The sequence below is a fragment of the Eucalyptus grandis genome, chromosome 5 (genome assembly GCF_016545825.1).
Source record: "Eucalyptus grandis isolate ANBG69807.140 chromosome 5, ASM1654582v1, whole genome shotgun sequence".
Classification (NCBI taxonomy): Eukaryota; Viridiplantae; Streptophyta; class Magnoliopsida; order Myrtales; family Myrtaceae; genus Eucalyptus; species Eucalyptus grandis.
This window is the reverse complement of record NC_052616.1, coordinates 9,032,666-9,052,693: the sequence shown is the minus strand read 5'-3', so window position 1 is coordinate 9,052,693 and position 20,028 is coordinate 9,032,666. Positions and strand designations below refer to the sequence as shown.

Below are 20,028 nucleotides of genomic sequence, written 5' to 3'. Positions count from 1 at the left end.
AGTAAACTTTCAAATCATGTACATCTCTCCAACTTATTGCCCCTGTTCTTGATCTTATTCCAGCTTTGTTCGTATTGTTTTTCTTTTCCAGTCTTATGATTCACGGCACGAACTTCATTCTTGAGCTAGAGATAATATCGAAAAATTTGGCTAACCGCTTACAACAGTGGTTGTCTAACTTAATTGTTGTTAAGCAAAGTGCATTTGTAAGTAGAAGACATATCCCTAACAACATTCTCATTGTTCAGGAAGTACTTCATCAACTAAGAACACATCAGAGGAGAAGAAAATTCCAGGAGGTTCTCAAACTGAATATGCAAAAAGCCTTTGACAAAATTGAACGGGATTTCCTAAAAGCTTACAAGCTTAAGATGAGTTTCTATGGTAGAGGATTTGTTAGGTGATGCAATGCATTACAACTATGTTGTTTAGTGTAAAATTTAATAGTAAACCCCTATTATATTTTCCGTCCACACGAGGTATTCGACAAGATGACCCATTTTCTCCTTATCTATTTATTTGAGTGGGAAATGTTCTATCTCATTCGATGAAGAAAGCTACTATTGATAGTTCTATCGAAGGTATTAAGTTGAATAGAAACTACCCTAAACTATCTCACCTCATGCTTGCATATGATTCAACCGTTTTCCTAGATGTTACACTTAATGAATGTCAAAATGTCATTGTTGTTCTAAATCAGAACTGTTTCGCATCTAGCTAGACTATCAATCTAAATAAATTGGGGATGTATTTCAATAAGGTTTGTCTACAAAACTTGAGAAGGAACATGACTTTAGAAATGAGAATTCCGGAATTAGAGAAGTTTGGGAAATATCTGCGGATTCCTTCAAAGTGGGGTGCTTCAAAGAAATAAATGTTTGCCTAGATCCTTACGAGAGTGAATGTGAAGTTAGAGAGTTGGAAGGAAAACTCGATGTCTGAAGCTAGGAAGGAGGTGTTGATTAAGGCAGTGATAGAATGTCATTGAAAAGAAATTGGCTACCTTCTAGTGGAGAAGTGATAACAATAATTATGGGTTACATTGACCGAAAGGGGATACTTTAAAACTAAGAAAGGATGAGAGTGATTTTGGCTTTAGAGATTTAATTGATTTCAATCAAGCTAATTTAGAAAAACAAGCCCAAAGAAAATGGCAAGCGTTTGCAAAGGACTCTATTTCCCAAGATGTAACTTTTGGCAAGCGGGCAAGGGTATTCAATTGTCATGGGGTTAGCAAAGCCTCATTATAAGAAGAGATGTGATCTCTCCCTCTGTTATGTGGGTAGTGGGCAATGGTGAAAAGATTTGCATAAGAGACAATAGATGGCTGTAACGACGACCCACTAGAGGTCCTACAATAAGAGGGAAAAATTATTCAAAAAGTCTTAAATTTATTGTATTTTTATCAACTCAATCATCAACGTTCAATTTTTTCAATTGAATCTATCCAATCAATTTTAACTTAAAATCACTTACAATGACATTTACTTCTTCATGGCACAAATGGTATTGACATAGATAATTTTTATTATTTTTTTATATTATGAATATTTTCTTATTTTCTTATTATTTTTTCTTTTTTTTTTTTTTTTTCCTTTCTTTCTTTTCCTTTTTTTCTCTTTGAAGCTTGGCAATGGTCGTCACCCAGCCCTCCCTGGCCTGTCACAAGCAAGGGCTGGCCAACCCTCGTTAGCTAGTACTCTAGGGCCACAAAGCCCTCACTATACTAGGTAAAAAAAAAAGGAATAAAAGAAAGAGAAAATAAAAATTTAAAATTTATTCAATAAATTAAAAAAAAAAAATTATCCATGTCAACATCAACCATCCATCTGCGCAACACCGTTGGCATGCATGTGTCACGGTCCATGAATCCTCCCGTACTCATGACACTTGTGAGCAGTGCTTGGGGTTATCGAGTGAAGAGTGAGGAGGCAGAGGGGACGAACACAACTGGTCTTTGGGAGTGGCGTCAGGATGGTTGGTGATATTATATCACTTAGGAGCTCAAGGTGGGTTGGTCTCCGTGCACAAACTGGTCGAGAGCTGATGCCGCTCTCCTGACGAGGCCATGGCAAGCCGAAACCAGTTGTTGAGCCTAAAGAGATCTGCTATCTCACTCGATGGACTTGACGCCCGAGTGAAACTAGGGTGTGATATGATCTCGTACAAAGAAGCTATTCACCATATTGTTCACTAGAACAGCTATAGAAGGAAGGCTGGCCTGGCGAATTCCACTCTCCAGGCGTCGCACGAGTCGTTCCATGGCCAAAGAAACTGTCGGCCCGTGACACATGCATGTATGCCAACGGATTCTAGTTAAAATTAGCTAAATATACTCAATTAGCACAATTAAAATGTTAAAAATTGAATTGGCAAAAGTGTAATTCATTTATTAAAAAAAAAATGGATAATTTTCCCACAATGAGAAAGGAACCACTAAAAGTGGCTAATCTAGTTACGAGGGACGAATAGAAATGGAATGGAAAATTATCAAAAAATCCATAAGCCTATTGTCATCATTTAAATTTAGTCCTAAACCTTCTTTTTTTTTGGCCAATTGGGTCATAAACCTTTTTTTTATTTATGTCAATTCAGTCCATTCAGCTAAAATCAATTAGTTGACACCGACATGGACATCGATCATTCTATGTGGCACCCTCGGCACTAGCGTGAACAATTTTTCATAATATTTTAATATTTATTGAGTTTTTTTTTCTTTTTCCTCTCTCTCTCTCTCTCTCTCTCTCTCTCTTCACTTCCTTCTTCCTTCAGCAAGTCGCCACCAACAATCGGCCAAAGGTAGGTCAATGAGAGCCCGGCCATGGCTAGTGAGGCTCAACCTCGCCAGTCAAGCCTCGCTCTTGTCGGATTTGCCAAGGGTGGCAAGGTCGTGCCTTGCGAGAGGCCACACGAGGTTGTGGCCTTCAACCACGCAGCCTTTGGTGAGGCTTCAACCCTTGCCAATTGTTGGCAAGGCATAACCTCGCCCATGGCCGGCGAGGCTCAACCATCGCCAGCCTAGTGGGTGGCTTGGGCAAAGCCGCCCTCACAGCCCCTCACTATATCTGTCGAGATCAAGCCTTGCCCAGCCATGTCCAAGCTTCCCGAGGTCGATGCGATCTCATCAGCCTTGCTTGGCTCATGACTGGCTAGAGAAACAAAGAAAAGGAAGGGAAAAAACAAAAGGAAAAAGAGAAGAAAAAATAAATAATTTGAAAAATATTATTAAAATTATCCACATCAACGCTAGTAACTCTACATAAGATAATCAGTGTCCATGTTAGTGCCAATCGACCACTGGCCAACCAAAATCGGCCAAGTAGACTAAATTGACACAAATGTAAAAGATTTAGAACTGAATTGGCAAAAAAAAAAAAAAAAAAAAAAGAGTTTAGCAATGAATTAACACAATTGCAATAAGTTTAGGACTTTTTTGGTAATTTTCCCAATATGGAATAAAAATATGTTGAATCCATTTGATGCCCAAACTATTGAAGAAATACTATATATCCCCTTGGTTCACCAGTTAAATAAGACAAACTAGTGTGGATAAATATAAAGTTTAGAAACTATACAATCAAAAGTGGATACCATAGCAAATTAGCAAAAGGGAGGAGAAAGAAAGAATCAACCTTGATTCAACCTCATCATCTCGTTAAGAGTGCACAACAAGTTTGAAACCTTCTTTTAGGGAGATCGTCAAGAGTGAGCCCAAATATGAGCTCATCAATATATTTAGTTAGACCCCTATTTATTTAAAAACTTAAGCCAATGAGTTATAGGCAAACTAAAATATATTAATAGCTCTACACCATATCAATTCTCCAAAGTGGGATTTTTCCAATACAACTCACTTACAAGTGCATCATAACAATCTTCCCTTCATGTGTGAACTCAGTGTTAAACCTGCTCCCCCTTAATTCAAGTATCATTCGGCATCAACTTATCTCAAGTTGAATCCCTACGGACCCGCTTTGCTACACCACAATGCATACCTATTATCATTGGCTATGATACCATTTATTGGAAGTGCACAGCAGAAGTTCAAAACTCTACTTTTGGGGAGATCGCTAAGAGTTAGCCCAAATACGAACCCATCAACATATTTAGTTGGACCAATCTTTAGTCAAAAGCTTAAGCCAATAAGTTATGGGTCAACTAAGATATATTAACTACTATACACCATATTAATTCTCGGATATGAAATTTCTTTTAACACAACTCACTCACACGTGTATTCTAATACATCTATGGGAAAAAAATTTGGCATTCAAACACCACCCCAAAGATGAAATTCTTTTTATGGGGAGTGAGCCAAAATGCTATCCCAACGATGGAGAACATGTCCCATCGCTCTTTTCTTGAACAAAAGACAGTTTGGCTTGATCCAACTCTGAATATCAACATTAGCAGATAAAGGTTAACCATATTCGATAACTAGTTTAGCAAATTCAAAGAAAGCCCTAAACTTTCACCCTCACTCAAATTTGTAGGGATGACTATGTGGTTCATCTTTCAAAAGCAAAACCCAGACTCGAAGCATCTTCTCGAGAATGCCAAAGGTATGTACGAGAATATGTCAAGATGGAGAATAGAGTCAAGGAGGAAAGCAGCTTGAAACAAGAACATACATCATATTTGGAAACTTCCCTCTCTCGGATCCTTAAAAATGAAGAATTGGCGGTGAAGAAGTGCAAAAGTGAACAGCATGTTGGTATTTGGTTGTGCAAAGCTAACCCCCGTTGAGGTTTTATGCTACATCTAAATTAGAGATTACTTGTTCAATTTCTCTCTTTCGACTTGGAAAACATTATCAACTCTTGCTCGCATATCGAGTCATAGTGGTTCCTATACATGTCATGTTCCTTGGATTAGTTATAAGTGGTATTCGAGTTCTTATTTTTGCACATTTAGCCGCGGCTAACATAGGCAAATCCATGGAGGGTCATCATTGACTCGTTTCCAAAATAGTCATTTTTTAGTTCAACGCAAGGTAATGTATGTGTAACTCAAGATAATCTACTTAGGCGAGATAAAAATAGACAAGTAAGGTATATACAATTCACATAAATAGGAAAAAAATTTCCGAGATCTAAAAGATCTTTTTCCTAAAATTCCTACTTGGCCTATCTAATTTATATAAGGGAAAATTCCAAAAAAAAAAAAAAGGCTCGAAATGCTCTCATTTTCTCAAATAATGGTCCAAAATAAATCTTATTTCAAATAAGGGTCTGATCTCACCGGTCGCCAGCTACCTAAATTTTTCGACCAATCAAGGGCGTTTTCGTCCAAATATTCTTTTCTTTTCTTCTTGTTTCTTTTTTGAACGTAGGTCAACGACCGCTAGCAAAGGCCAGTGAGCACTCGACAACCTCGTTGGCCGCTGGGAAGGGTTGGCGAGGGCCTACAAGCACCGATGAGGGCTCAACAAGCTCGTCGACACTGAGAAGGTCTAGCGAGGGCCTGTAAGCCCTCCCCAGCCACTGGCAAGGGTTGTTGAGCCCTCGCCAAATCTAGCAAGGGTGGCCTCACCCGTGACTGGCGAAGGCTTGCAGGCCCTCGTCGACCCTTACTAGCGTTTGGCAAGGTCACCAACCCTTGCATGGGGTTGGCGAAGGCCGACCTTGCAAGTGGCTGCGAGAGGCTTCCTCCCCTAGGGTGAGGGCCAGGGTGAGGGTCACCTTGCCTAGGTGAGGTTGTCCCTTATCTATGGTCAGTGTGGGTGGACCTTGCCGAATTAGGAGAGGGCAACCCTCGCCTAGCCTTTTGTGGGCATCATTAGGGTGTGCATGACCAAATTTTTGGAACAAAAATCAATTTCTCGCTAGAAATTGATTTCTTAATTTCTATTCCATGGACGAGTTTCTGAGTAAAGAAACGTGTTTAATAACAATTCAAAATTCATATTTCTGAAATAAAAATTCGTTTGATAGCAAAATAAAAATTTTATTTCTAGGAGCGGCAACGACCGGCGTCCGGTGGCCCAAGTCCGACGTTAGGCGAGCGGCGTTCGAGTCCGGCGACCAACGGCGGGCGGCTAAAGTCTAGAGTCCAACACCAAAGTCCAGCGACTGACAATCGACATCCAACATCCGAAGTTTGACGTCTAACATCCAACATCCGGAGTCCAGCGATAGGAGGCCGGGGGCGGGTGGCTAGTGGCCGAAGTCTCGGCGGCGAGCAGCCAACATCCGACGGCTGGTGGCAAGCAGCAGATGGTCGTCAACGAACATCCGATGGTTAATGATGAGCCTCCAACATCTAATGATTGGCGATGAGCGGCCAACGACCGATGGGCGTCCGGCATTCAGCGATGAGCGACCGAAGTGCAATGGCCGGCGGCTGACATCCGGTGGCCGGCAATCGGCGACTGGTGGTCGGGGCTGGTAGCGGGCGTCCGGCATCTCATGGGCAGCAAGTGGGCGACGGGCGATGACGAAAGTGAACGATGAATAAAATTTTGATTTTTTATTTCTATTCCAGAAATAAAAAAGCTGAAAATTTTAACTTCTAATTTCTGTTCCAAATCTATTTCTAGAATAAAAATCTGTTCCAAAAATAGAAAAATAAAATTGCGTTACCAAACAGATTTATGTTCCAAACCTATTCTAGGAAACAAAAAAACAGAGAAATAGAAATTTTGTCTTGCGCACCTTTAGGGTGCGTTTTGGTCGGCACCTATTTCTGCCTGCACGTAAATTTCTTTTTTGTTCTGGGAACAAAAAGGAACAAACGCGTTTGGGTGCATTGTTCCTTTTTGTTCTTTTGTTCCCAAAACAAAAAGGAACAGTAAATAAGAAACAAAAAATTCTTGTTTCTTATTTCAAACATATTTGAGAAACAAAAAAGAAACAAAATGGTGTTCTCCGCGACCCTCTCCTCCCCGCAAGCGTCTCCACCGTCGTCTTCTCCGGCGCCTCCCACTCTCCGGCCCCGACAGCCCGCCTGCTCGTCTCGAGACCATCCGGCTTCTCCACCATCGACCTCTCCGGCACCGACAGCCGCTGCAAGCGTCTCCACCTGTGAGCGGGTGACGTAGGCCGGGTCGCGGGTCGCCGGGGCGGCGACGGCGGCTACGGTGCGGGGCTCGGCCGTGGGGTCTCGAGCGGCGGACATCTACGAGCGAGCGGCGAGGACGGCCGGTCGAGTCGTGGGCCGGCGCGGGGTCGACGATCGAGTGGATCTCGAAGTCGTGGGTCACGCGCGGTGAGATCTCGATGCGGCGGTGGCGAACGAAAGCTCGAGACCGTAGATGCGCGATCGGGCGTGAGGCGGAGGGGCGGTCGCCGTGCGGTGGCGGCGAGGAGGCATCGAGCGCGGTCGCCGATGCGGTGGAGGGAGACGACGGTGTGGCTCGGGTCACGTCGGCACGGGCGCGGCGAGGCCGACCTCGCGCTTGGCGAGCTCGATCTCGCCCATCCGACGAGGCCGAGCTCGCCTGGGCCGGCGGCGAGCCTCGCGTGGCGGGCGAGGCCGCCCCTCTCGGCGGAGTCGGCCACGGCCATGGCCGAGCCGCTGGCGGCGACCGGGCAAAAGAAGAAAAAAAGGAAAAGGAAAAAGGAAAAAGAAAAAAAAAAAAGAAAAAAGAAAAAGAAAAAAAAAAAGGAAAAAGGAAAAATAAATAAGAAAAATAAGAAAGAAAATAGAAAATAGAAAATAAAAATAAAAATAAAAATATTAAAAAATTAAAAGAAATAAAAAAATTATACAAACTTACCAAACGTGTTTCTATTCTTTTTATATTTCTAAAACAGATTTACCAAACGCGTTTTTTTGTTCAAAAATTGTTCTGGAATGTAAACACTTTTTTATTTCTCGTTCCTTAAATAATTTTTAAATGTAAACGTTACCAAACGCACCCTTAGTAGCCGATCATCCATCAACAAAGAGGAAGAGGAAGAAAAAATCAAGGAAAGAAAAAAAAGGAAAATGGTAAATGATGAGAATACTCTTGACTGTCAAAAAGTCAGCCCTTATTTAAAACATACATAATCACTTCAAGATTCATTTCGGATCTTTACTTGAGAAAGTGATGGCATTTCGAATCCTTATTTGAGAAAATGAGGGAACTCTTTATATAATATCTACCCACAGTAAATATTTTTTTATTACTATTTTATTTAATAAGAAAAATAATAAGAAGAAGAAATATATATATTTTTATATCGCGACCGTCAACCCCGGTGGAAGTGCTCTGTAGATCCAATCTCCTCCTCTTTCGTTCGTTATTCGAATTCTGGACCAGAAGAATCGACGGATCGTTTGTGGCAAATTCATCAGAGAGGGAGCCATCGCCTGTGTTTGTAGAGACTCCACGAGTCGACTAGTGGACGGATTTGCGATGAGCGTGCATGCGAGCTCGGTTGTGCAAGTGGGATCCTTAGCTTTGGTGGAAATCCTCATTTTCCTTTTTGCACGAACTGAACAAGCCCTAACACCTGAGTCAGATAACGAAGCCTCGATAAGAGCCATTTTAAGCACAAATCAATTAAACTGGGAAGTGGAATCGTGAGAGGACGTGATCGGGTCTCGCACTTTTCAAATCAATTCGGCCCATTGTAGCAAAGAGACCAACAAAATAACGGACTGGGTCGACAAGGCTCAAAGTAAAAGAAACTCGCTTAGCAATTGGATTTTTATTCCCCTCAAGTCCTTCAGGACTTAATTTGCTCCGATGCTTTCGATTTGTATTCACTAAATTCTTTTAAGTGAATGTTATCTATTATTTTTGGATTAAAAAAAATTGGCATTGTTCATCATTCACCGTTGAAGTACTGAAGTGAGTATAGTGTTCGTGATTGCACCATTTGATCTTGGATAGTATTCAGTTGAGACTACATTGCTCGAACAATCGTAAGGCCTCATCATCCAAACAATCAGCATTGGCTTACTTCCAAAATCTAAGCAAAAAGAAATCCTCCATTTCCAATCACTGAACAAATAAAAAAATGTATAATTTCTATTTATATACACGACCGGAATCAAATGAATAATAATAGGACACAGTTCAACAAACAATTCGGTGCAAACGAGTAGGTAACCACACGAAACAATCCAATACAGAGATCGCCCTCTCAACTCTCATCTGCATGACAAGGACTTCAATGCCTTTGCAGACACATCAATGGCCATAGTGCAGTTCATTTGCGAGGTCTTGTTCTTCTTGAACATGAACATAACTGTCACTTTCCCTTTGAGCTCGCCTTGGCTGTTCAATGTTATAACTCCTGAGCTCAACTCACTCCCAAGAGTCGAATCGCTCGGCAAGTTTGTGAAGTTCAAGGTCACGTTGGCGTCAATCTTCTTGGTGGACTTGAAGTTGGCCTTGCTCTTTGGAATAGCCACCTCTCCCACCTGAACGCCTCCGTAGACGAAGTTAACGGTGGTGGCATCGTACTTGAAGGGGCCCCAGTTGGTGTTCTTGATCCGGATCGGGGCGACGAAGGTCATGTCGAATGAGGGCGAGGCCTGAGTACCAGCGTTCAGGGACTGGATGTCGAACTCGCCGACCCTGAACTTGGGGGACTTGAACTTCATGATGACAAGGACAAAGAAGAGGGCCTGGACTACCTGGAAGATGACAAAGGCGGTGATGCCGATCGTCCATTTCATCCTCTTCTTGCGCCTCTCCTCGTCCGTCAATTGCTGCGACTCTTGATCCTTCCTGTAGAACACCATCTTGATTCTGGTTTGTGGGTGATATCAAGTTTTGGTTGTGCTTGAAAGCTGGTGTTTCAACGATGGTTTGCCTGAAGAAAAAGGAAGATTTTCTTGGCTGCTTTTTGCGGGTAAAGTGCTCGGATGTGTTTGAAGGGATTGTTGATGCTTGGTTGGGTGGCTATGTGGAGTTATATATAGTGATTTTGAGGGGTATTACTAACGTATGTTATAATATTCAGGGACCAAACAAAGAAGGGATCGTAGCAGGACTTGGCCAGCCGTCAGGATTTTTTTGGTACACGGTACCAAAACGAGTTTTTTAGGGTTGTTTTTTATTGACTTTCTAGATGCTCGTCCGTATTCGGTGGTGAAATTGTTTCGTTATTTACGACTAACGGTCGGCAATGGAAGCTTCGATTAGTTTTAATGTTTATTTTTATCTGGTGGGGGCTCCAGTATGAAAACTGAACGGTCCAAGTAGGTTGGCTTGAAAGCGCTTGCTAAGGTGAACCACTCCTCTCAATAAAATCATTTGCTAAGACAGAGAAAGCAGTGGCCTATAATCACGCCTGGACGACCAAGGTATGCCTAAATTCTCTCTTTGCTGCCATGCTTATACTTCTAATTAGCGGTGAGTTTCTTGATTCTTATCTGGTGATTGTGATGCCTTAGAAATGAGATAGTGTTATTGGTCTCGATTGAAGAAGAGTTCCAAATCATGTACATCTCCCCACCTTATTTCCTGCTTGCTCTGTTCTCAATCTTATTTCCAGCCTCGTTCATATCGTTTTTCATTTCGAGTGTTATGATTTGCAGCATGAATTTCATTTACGAGCAAGAGATATATAGAGAAAAATTCTTGTCCCGCAAAGACCCTCTCCAACCTACACGGGTCTAAGGAGTAGGATTCTATCAATGGGGATGAAAACCTTGCCATCACGGGCAAGGATTACTCCGATCTCGAAAACCTCCTAACCCTACCGGCACTCTCTCTCTCTCTCTCTCTCTCTCTCTCTCTCTGCGGTTTCAATACATATATTGCTACGAAAAATAGACTGTATTAATGTCTTTTACTGATTTAAAAATTATAATTTCTACTAATCTCCTTTAATCATCCTATTGAGTAGTATTCTATCAATGGGAATGAAAACCTCACCACCACGGGCAAGGATTACTCGGGTCTTAAAAACTTCCTAAACCTGCCGACATACTGTGCTCTCTCTCTCTTTCACCGGTTTCAATACGTATATTGCTACAAAAAAATAGAATGTATTAATCTCTTTTACTGATTTAAAAATTATAATTTCTACTAATCTCCTTTAATCATCCTATTGAGTGGGATTCTATCAATGGGGATGAAAACCTCGCCAAAAACCTCCTAACCCTACAGGCACTCTCTCTCTCTCTCTCTCTCTCTCTCTCTCTCTCTCTCTCTCTCTCTGTGGCTTCAATATGTGTATTGCTGCAGAAAATAGACTGTTTAAATCTCTTTTACCGATTTAAAAATTGTAATTTATACTGATCTCCTTTAATCATCCTATTGATTAACATATCTCAATGTATGTAACATGCATTGAATCTCGACACCCATCCCCTTAATGTTAAGCACAAATATTACAATGAAATAGTCAATAATACATTATCATCCCAAGCGATTAGCCCATAGTGGATCAAATAACAAGATCAAGGATCTTAATCAGTTTTAGATGTTAAAAGCATATATCTAATAATTAAGTCAAGTGCCTGAATTATTAGTTAAGTAGTGGTAACTAATGATGCACCGTCAGTCAATGATTTGATAACCTAGATAGGAGATAGGGTGACTGGTATAAATCGGAAACCAATTACAAATTATGTACATCTCTCGACCCATATTTCCTTACTTGCTTTGTTCTTGATTCTATTCTAGCTTCTTTCATATTTTTCGTCACTTTGAGTATTATAATGTATGGCACCAATTTCATTCGCGAGCTAGAGATATATAGCGACATGTCCTTACCCTGTAGAGATCCTCTTTGACCCTTGTCGAGCAAAGTGGGTTAGAGAGGGTCCCTTCAGGAGTGAGGTCCCATCGACTGGACGAAAACTAATCTCGCACGAATCGCGGACCCAGGATTAATTGGTCCCAAAAACTTTATCAGCCCCAGTCATACAGCTTTTCTTTTCTTTTATTATTAACTAGATTTAACACACGCATTGTTGTGGAAAATAAACCGGTTAAAGTTTTTGCTGATTCTAAAATTATACGCTCTACAAATGCATGTATGCTTCAGTTATCCTTTTATTTAATGTCTCTCTGTCTGTGTAACATACTTTGAATCTCAGCATTTGCCGCATAATGTTAGGCATAAATGGTACTATTAAATAGTCAATAATACGTTAACATTCTAAGCAATTAGCCTGAGATATTCATGATGAGATAGACGATCTCCATCGGTTTTGCATGTTAAAAGCATCTATCTGCTAATTAAGTTAGGTAGCGAAACTCCTACTTAATTTTATAGCAATTAATGATGCTCCATTCTATTGGTCGAAATATGTGCAGCCCCATGTGCATCGGTACTGTCGTATCGTCATTATAAGCCGGAGGCCTTCAGAAGGAAGACTTCTCAAAGTCATTATTGCCAGTACTCAAAGCTTTTCCAACCCAATTTACACGCACCAAGCTTTTCCAACCCAATTTACACGCACCACCAGATAATGCATCTCGCGTGGTGCCCACCTTCCATCCGACGATAAATTCCGATTTGGGTTAATGTGATCCAACGTCATTCAAGAGCTTTTCCCGTTCTTTATGACGACCTCTGCGTTGTTGCAGATAATTCGAATCTACTTTCGGAAGTGAACGAGAATAAAGGGGTGAGAGACCGGCTTTTTCTGGGGTTTTAATTTTCGGATCCCCATAACAAAACGTGGCTAGGGTTCATATTAAAAATAACTAATCACGGCATATTTTCCCCATGCTAAAGATATAATAACGCCGTAATGAGCAGGACCTAGAGAACGGAGACAAAATACAGGCTGTTGTACACCCAAAAAAATTATTATTATAATCCCAACAAAAATACAAAAAAATTAGAAAATAATGAGGTCTTCTCGCCGCCGATCTGGACTGGAACCCACCCCCCCTTGATTTTTCAAAAAGCTTATGCACAATAATGGAGACTCACAAGCCATGGTAGGCCAACATGGCCCGACACCTATCACATTCACACCAAATCGCACTTTAGTAAAAAGAGCAGGAAAAAAAAGCAAGAAAATTCTAAAATCCTTTGCGTATCGTCTCCACTCCAAATCGGATTCTCCGACCTCCCGCTCATGGCAACTCGATCGCGACTCGGTGAGTCGCGATCGAGCGCTGGACGAGACAAACCGCCGTCCCTTATTAACATTTCACGGACTTGAGCAGCTTCTGCGTGACGTCGATTTCCATCGTGCAATTCATTTTGGTCGACTTCTTCTTCTTGAAGATGATCATCACCTCCACCTTCCCGCTTAACGTGGCCTCGCTCTTCAGAGTCAGGACTCCCGATTTCAGCTCGCCACTGAGAGTCGAGTTCGCGCTGCTGGGCAGCTTATCGGCGCTCAGTTTCACGTCCAAGTCGATCTTCTTGGTGGACATGAAGTTGGCCTTGCTCTTGGGGATCGTCGCTTCGCCCACCTGGACGCCGCCGTAGGTGAAGCTGACGTTGGCGCTGTCGTACTTGAAGGGCCCGAAGTTGTTGTTCTTGACTCGGATCGGCGCGACGAAGCTCGCGTTGAAGGATGGGGCTTGAGTCGTCTCCAAGCTGTTGATCTGCAGCGTGCCGACCCGGAACTTGGGCGTCCGCGCCTTCATGATGACGAGGACGAAGACGACGATCACCAAGACCTGGAACACGGCGAAGGCGGCGATGTAGGCAGCCCATTTCATCCTCTTCTTGCGCTTCTCCTCGTGGGAGGGGAGCGACTCGGCGTCGTTCTTGATGGCCATTGAGAAGAGGTTTCTTGCTTTTGGTGTGTGGGGACTTGGGGGAGAAAGATGGCGTTGAAAGATGGGTTTCTCTTTCGAGGGATCTCTCTTGGGCTGCTGCCTTTCGTTTGTGCTTGAAGGGTTTGGGGCGAGTTGGTTTTATAAGGTTTCTATCTAGGATGAGAGGGACTTGAAGCCGCCAAACAGGACTCGAGAGGTTGGACCGCTTGGAAATGTAAACGGTCATGACTTCCGTGAAGACTTGATGGGACAACGGGACAAAATCCTCGTAAAAATATCTTGGCGACTTTCATGTCCCTGCATCCCTGGCTTAATTACTTACCAAGGGAGCTGGAAAGGGAGACGTGGAGAATAAATAATTCCAGAGAGAAATCAATGCCGCGCCATGGCAAAAGAGTACTCTAGATCACTATCAGTGTATGTTTAGGTGCTGCTTTTGTTGTAAATATAGGTTATAGCTTATTATGATTACCTTTCACTAAAAAAAAAAAAATACTCTAGAAATTGAACCTTCGATGATCTTAATTTTTTGTGATATGAAGGACAGAAAATGGGTACAAAGAATCAAGAATTTCCCAACTCGAAAGCTTAAATTAGTTGGTCTACATGTATATAAAGAAGTGCTAAATGACCTTTATAAATAAGTAATGATTTCAATTATTACGGTTCACATGTCTTTGATTAGCGCGTCTAAATTTGTAGAGAAAATATCTTTCTCATGAAAATGACTTATGATTTCTAATTAGTACATGCAATTGGACTTGACAGCTTGCTCCCCATGCATGTGGATATAGACATGGTGCAAGTGGAGGTAGCAGGTCGATCTTCTATCATGAAAACTTTAAATTGTTCTCAAGTGGACATTCATGACAAATGTTAGGTTATAACTCGAGTTCTGAAAGTGAGATCGCTCTCGCATTGTCAGTCAAGAAACCTTGGTTTGGCTGGACATTTGGCAGATTTAATATTTTGGGGAGCATAGTAGTTTAACCGAGGGGTGTGCATTGCATTAAGATTTTCCTAAGTTAGATGTCCCTATCGATTGCGTTATGGAGGTACCATGTTTATCTTCTTCGCCTTGACATGTTCTAAAGGCATTGGTGTCAGCACATGCCCAGATATTCACTTTTATTGGTAGACAAACGTGCGAAATTCCATTATACAAGTTTAGTTATAAGTGGCGGTTGGTTATAAGTGGCTTTCTTGTTTTCGTATATTGCGGCCCCTTCGTCTGAAAGGGACAGGTTCCGGGAATTAGTCCCTAAATCAAGAAACGCGGGGGGGAAAAAAGCGTTTGGGCCGTACAATAAGTACATATTGCTCGAGGATTTTCGTAATAAATAGTAAATCGCGAGTGTCCGTTTTAAGCGCCTAAAAGCAAAATGCTTATGCTTTGTCCCATAGCCTTGTGAACGAATTCATGCATTCAATGGGCCTTGTGAGATGCCCAATATATTATATTCTACATTCTTCTTTGTTTCTCTAACATAATAATCAGATTAATTGTATATGGATCAATAGATGTCCACTAGATGTTCTTGAGATGCCAATATCTGTGTGTATATAACTCTGGTTAATACCACAAAAAATTCTTAAATTATACCCAATGTAACATCAATACCTAAAACTATTTTTGTCATAAAAACCTTAAATTAGACTCACCATAACACCAATGCTCCTACTTTTTTTTTTGTCACTCAAAATTCCCAAACTTATATTAATGTGACAAAGATACCCTTAAACCATTCGCTTGCTATCATATCCACATCAACTCCATTTGCCATTGCTGTTTACACGAGCCTTTTTGTCACATTGGTATAAGTTTGGAGTATTAGAGTCGTGGTGGAAAAAGTTCAAGTTTTTAAGGTAGGTGATAGGTCATTTTGTCACATTGTTGATGACATAAGAAAACGTTTGGAAAATGATGTTATGGTGAGCATACTAAGACTTTTTTTTTTTTAATGGCATTTTCCCGAAAAAGAAACTTTTATGGCAATGCTAATCTTTCTAGTCGTGTCGTTGAGTAAGTCATTAATGTTTATTATGTCGAGAATGTGTGATCTCATTTCATCATAGTATTTTGTAGTGACCAAGAACTTCAACTTATGAATGTTTAGTTGAAGGAAAACTATTTCAGTAATTGTCCATGTTTAGATGACGGAAAACTAATCAATTTATGGAGATCATGAATATTAATTTCAAGGAAAATGATTAGGTTTTCCATTCATTTAGTAGTTTAGAAAAAGTGATTTTTTTTTCTTTTGCTTATCATAAGGAGAAGTCATTTTCTGCCAATACAAACTTGTTATTTTCAATCTATAGAAAAACATTTTCCATAAATCAATTAGTGTTCCATCATCCAAATACCGAAAAGTCATAAAATAATTCTCAAAAAACGCTTTTCTTTCAAACAAATGGACATTTAAATGATAGGAAAAATGTCCAAAATGTGTTAAACCTATTACATTTTGACTAATTCAGTTATAAATTTTTCAACTTTGCTAATTGAGTTTTAGACATTTTCACTTTTTGCTAATTAAATCCATCCAACTAATTTTGACCAAATCGCTAATGTGGACCCTAATAATGCTAAATAGGATGAGTAGCGCTAATGTAGACAATTTTAAAAAAAAAAAAAATATTATGTTGGCCAACCCTTGCCGACCACAAGCTAGGGCCGTTGTCACCACTAACCGAGGACCTCAACTGTGACCAATAAGGGCAGGGGCTTGGAAGAAGAAAAGAAAATGAAGTTATAATAATAATAATAATAATAATAATAATAATAATAATAATAATAATAATATACAAAAATTTGAAAATTATAATAAAAAAAATGTCCAAGTTAGCACAGGTCATGCAACATGGGATGCTAGTATCCACATCAAGGATTTTGGACAAATTGGCCAAATAGTTTCAATTGTCAAAATGTGAAAGCTTTTAAAACTCAATCAGTTAAATTGAAAGATTTAAAATTAAATTAGCCGAAGTACAATATGTTTAGGACTTTTTGGATAATTTTCCTGATGTTGCATGCTTAATTAAACCCAAAACCTATGTATGCTTGGCTTCATCAGCCCTCTCGGCGTAGATTGCGTAGATTGTAGATCGGATCTCGAAAGGAATGGTCCGGAAATTGTTTTGCATTTTCGTGACTTTTCCACGAACCACTAAACGTAATCCACGAGATTTGAGCAAGATCTTATTGGGGTAGCTTAATCACTGAAAAAGTAATTCTTTTTAGAGATTCTAGAAGCACCATTAAATATTGGCGCACTAGTGGGGACAAGGTAACATGCGAGGAAATGCGATCTTTTATATGATTGATTCGACCTGGCTTTTTAATATTCGGTCCGTTCGTAGTATTCTATCGAGACTTGGACAACACATGAATGTCATGGCCAGCTGCCTCGACCGGGCATCCGCCGTGGAATGTTCTTTTATCCACCCAAAACATGCACGCAACGTCCCAAGATTTGAACCCACCCTGCAATCAAACAAATCCGCCAGTATAATTAAAAAATTCGACCAAGAATATAATCTTGACTATGCCTGCAATTAGATTACCAATAAAATGAGCAATTTTGGGGAAAATTATCAAAAAAGTCGTAAACCTATTACATTTATGTCAATTTAATCATAAACCTTTAATGACGTTAATTTAATCATGAACCTTTTGACTTAGTGCCAATTTAATCCTAAACATTTTAATTGTGTTAATCTAATCCTAAACATTTTGATTTAATGTTAATTCAGTCATACTAGCTAATATTGGCCCGAAATTACTGATGCGGATGCTAATTGGCTTACGTGGCACAGGTTGGTGCTGGCCACTAACTAAAGAAAGAAGAAAGAAATGATAGAAAAAGGAAAAAAAAAATTATTAAAAAAATTGTTCACACCAACACCTTGCACCTTGTGGTGCCATGTAAGCAAATTGGTGTCCATGTCAACAATATTCAGCTAAAATTAGCTGAATTGGTATCTAATCAAAAAATTTATAACTAAATTGACATTAATACAATAAGTTTATAACTTTTCAAACACTTTTTTCAGCAATTTTGTATTTGTGAATTAGGTAGACTATGTACATGGATTCAGTTCATCGTGCGATGCATCGGTCTGTTAAATTGGGCTTTGACTCAGTATATTGCGGAGATCCACAAAGGGTAATAGGATATTTAATGAACTTAAATCTTACCGGCTTAGAATGGATTCTCTTATTTTAAAGCATTGTGCGTATGTATAAATAAAATTCAAAGGTAAATTAGTGGATTCATATGAAACCCATCACGTAAAAGAATTAGTTATATACCTAGCTTTCTATGTCATAATTGCTCTGGATGGACAATTTAAACTAATTTACCCTGATTAGTTTAAATCGTGAAAATCTGGACACATCCACGATTATAACATGGTCAAAATGACTGTGAAATCGATTTACAAAATCTAGTATCTTTGTAGTAATTCATCACATTGCCTCGATAAACTAGATGACTTTGTAAAGCAGTTGCAGCGATCTAAACATGACCCTTTGAAGGATAATCCAGGGAAGATGAAACCCCTTTAATAGATGATGAGAAGCCAGTGATAACTTCCCTATAAAAGCGAGACATGGTGATCTACTTTCACGTAATTAAGGAGGCACCCCCAATAATATACATTTATTCAAATCCTACTTTAATACATCACTTGACCCACATCGGTAGCAACATTTTATTTTTAAAAGCAATTCATCATCATCGTTTGATAATAAACACCAAAAAAAGTACATCATTGTAATTTCTTTCAAATGCAATATGAATGATCTCAATACTTTCCCCAATCGCTTCCCTTCAATTCCCACTCCTCCTTCTGGGTAATCCGTTCTTATCGAAATTGAACCTAATCGAACTGACCCCACCGATCCAAACACCATCAACACCCAACTTGCGCAACTATTTAGGAGAGATTTGACTTTAGCAGTCAACAAAGACTGCCTTTCTTTAAGTGAGGTATAACTCAATCATCGTCAGCCACAATAGACTCAACGGCAGCCCATCTTCTAGATAAAGTAGAAGATGCCCTCCCCATTTTCACGCGTTGTTTATGATTTCCATCGACCCATCTTGGTCCACCACGGTCCGTCGTCACTCCCGAAAAATATAATTAAAAAATTAGAAAAGAACGGTCCACACCTTAATTCGGTGAAACAGCAAGAACCGCTTCTATTCCATTCCAATCTAGTTTTGGGCAGCGTCAAAATTGACCGGCTGAGGTGGTCCACTAAGGAGTCGCATTCGAGTCTCTCGTGCGAATGAAGTTGGAACACAGGATTGCGCGCTCCTTTGTCGATTCGTATCGGTCCTTGACCGGCAGACTTCGATGAAGAGATGGTGCTATTTAGGGTCTCAATTGCAGTCCGTACCCGAGGCGACTAGGGGGGTCGATCATCTTAATCGAGGTTCGGCGAACTCGGCGAGGCAAACACGGCGTCGCCCTCATGTTCGATTCCTGCGCGTTTGGACCCGACTTACTTGTATCTTATCAGATTAGAAAGGTGGAGTCAGCTTAGAGAGCGAATTGCTGTATCTTCTGCGTATTATGCTGAGGCACGTTCGAAGTTGATCAAGTTTGGAAAAATTCAAAGAGGCACCTACCGAAGTGGATCGTGTGTGGACTGAATTGTATGACCGTTCGTTAAGCGTAGCGGAAGCTTCCGAGTTTTTTCTTCATTTTTTTTTTTTTTTTTTTTGTTGGTCGAAGGAAGCTTCCGAGGTTAAAAAGTCCAAATCTTGGACCGGTCCAATCCATTCTCCGCCACCGTAAGAGAGCGGGAATGTCACGCACCGAACATTAGAAAAAAGGACAGTAAGAGAACACGAAATTGACCTTAAGCCCATCATGTTCTTGTGGGCCAAGTCCAAGAACGATACCCGACCCAGTATGAACACGAACCAAACGGGCCTCGAATCTCTCCCCAGACCTTACGGAAAGTTTTCTGCATGGAGCCCCAGATCCGTCCAGTTCTGTGAGGTCCCAAAGCCCAAATGGTCATAGGGTTTCTTCTGGATCGGCCTTATATTAAGTCGCATGGGCCAATCGGGCCCACTCCAGAAGCAGTTCTTCACTTGAGTATTTATGCACATCAGATTACTCAAGTGACATGTGTTAGTAGCCTAATTCATTATATCGAATCAGATCATAGAAAAATAAGGATTAATGTCTTGTCTAAGTAATAGCAGTTGGACACGACTTATTTTTCAATTTTTAAGAATTTTAATTTTGGACCATTATTTTATATCGAGCGCCTCTAATGATGGCATTGAAGTTGCCAAAATATTTTTCTATGATAATTGATTTTGAAAAGGGGATTTTAATTGCTTAAAAAGGCTGAAGCAAAACTGTATACTTGT

General features: G+C 40.5%; 2 protein-coding genes across 2 annotated transcripts; both read right to left on the bottom strand.

Annotated features, from left to right (window-relative positions):
• Positions 1-9,081: 9,081 nt before the first annotated feature.
• On the bottom strand, positions 9,082-9,678 carry LOC104446081. Its single transcript, XM_010059988.1, has one exon. It carries the CDS (start codon positions 9,676-9,678, stop codon positions 9,082-9,084), a length of 597 nt encoding a protein of 198 aa, XP_010058290.1.
• Positions 9,679-13,045: 3,367 nt separating this feature from the next.
• Positions 13,046-13,633, bottom strand: LOC104446080 (late embryogenesis abundant protein At1g64065). The gene has a single exon (XM_010059986.2). It carries the CDS (start codon positions 13,631-13,633, stop codon positions 13,046-13,048), a length of 588 nt encoding a protein of 195 aa, XP_010058288.2.
• Between the last annotated feature and the right edge of the window lie 6,395 nt (positions 13,634-20,028).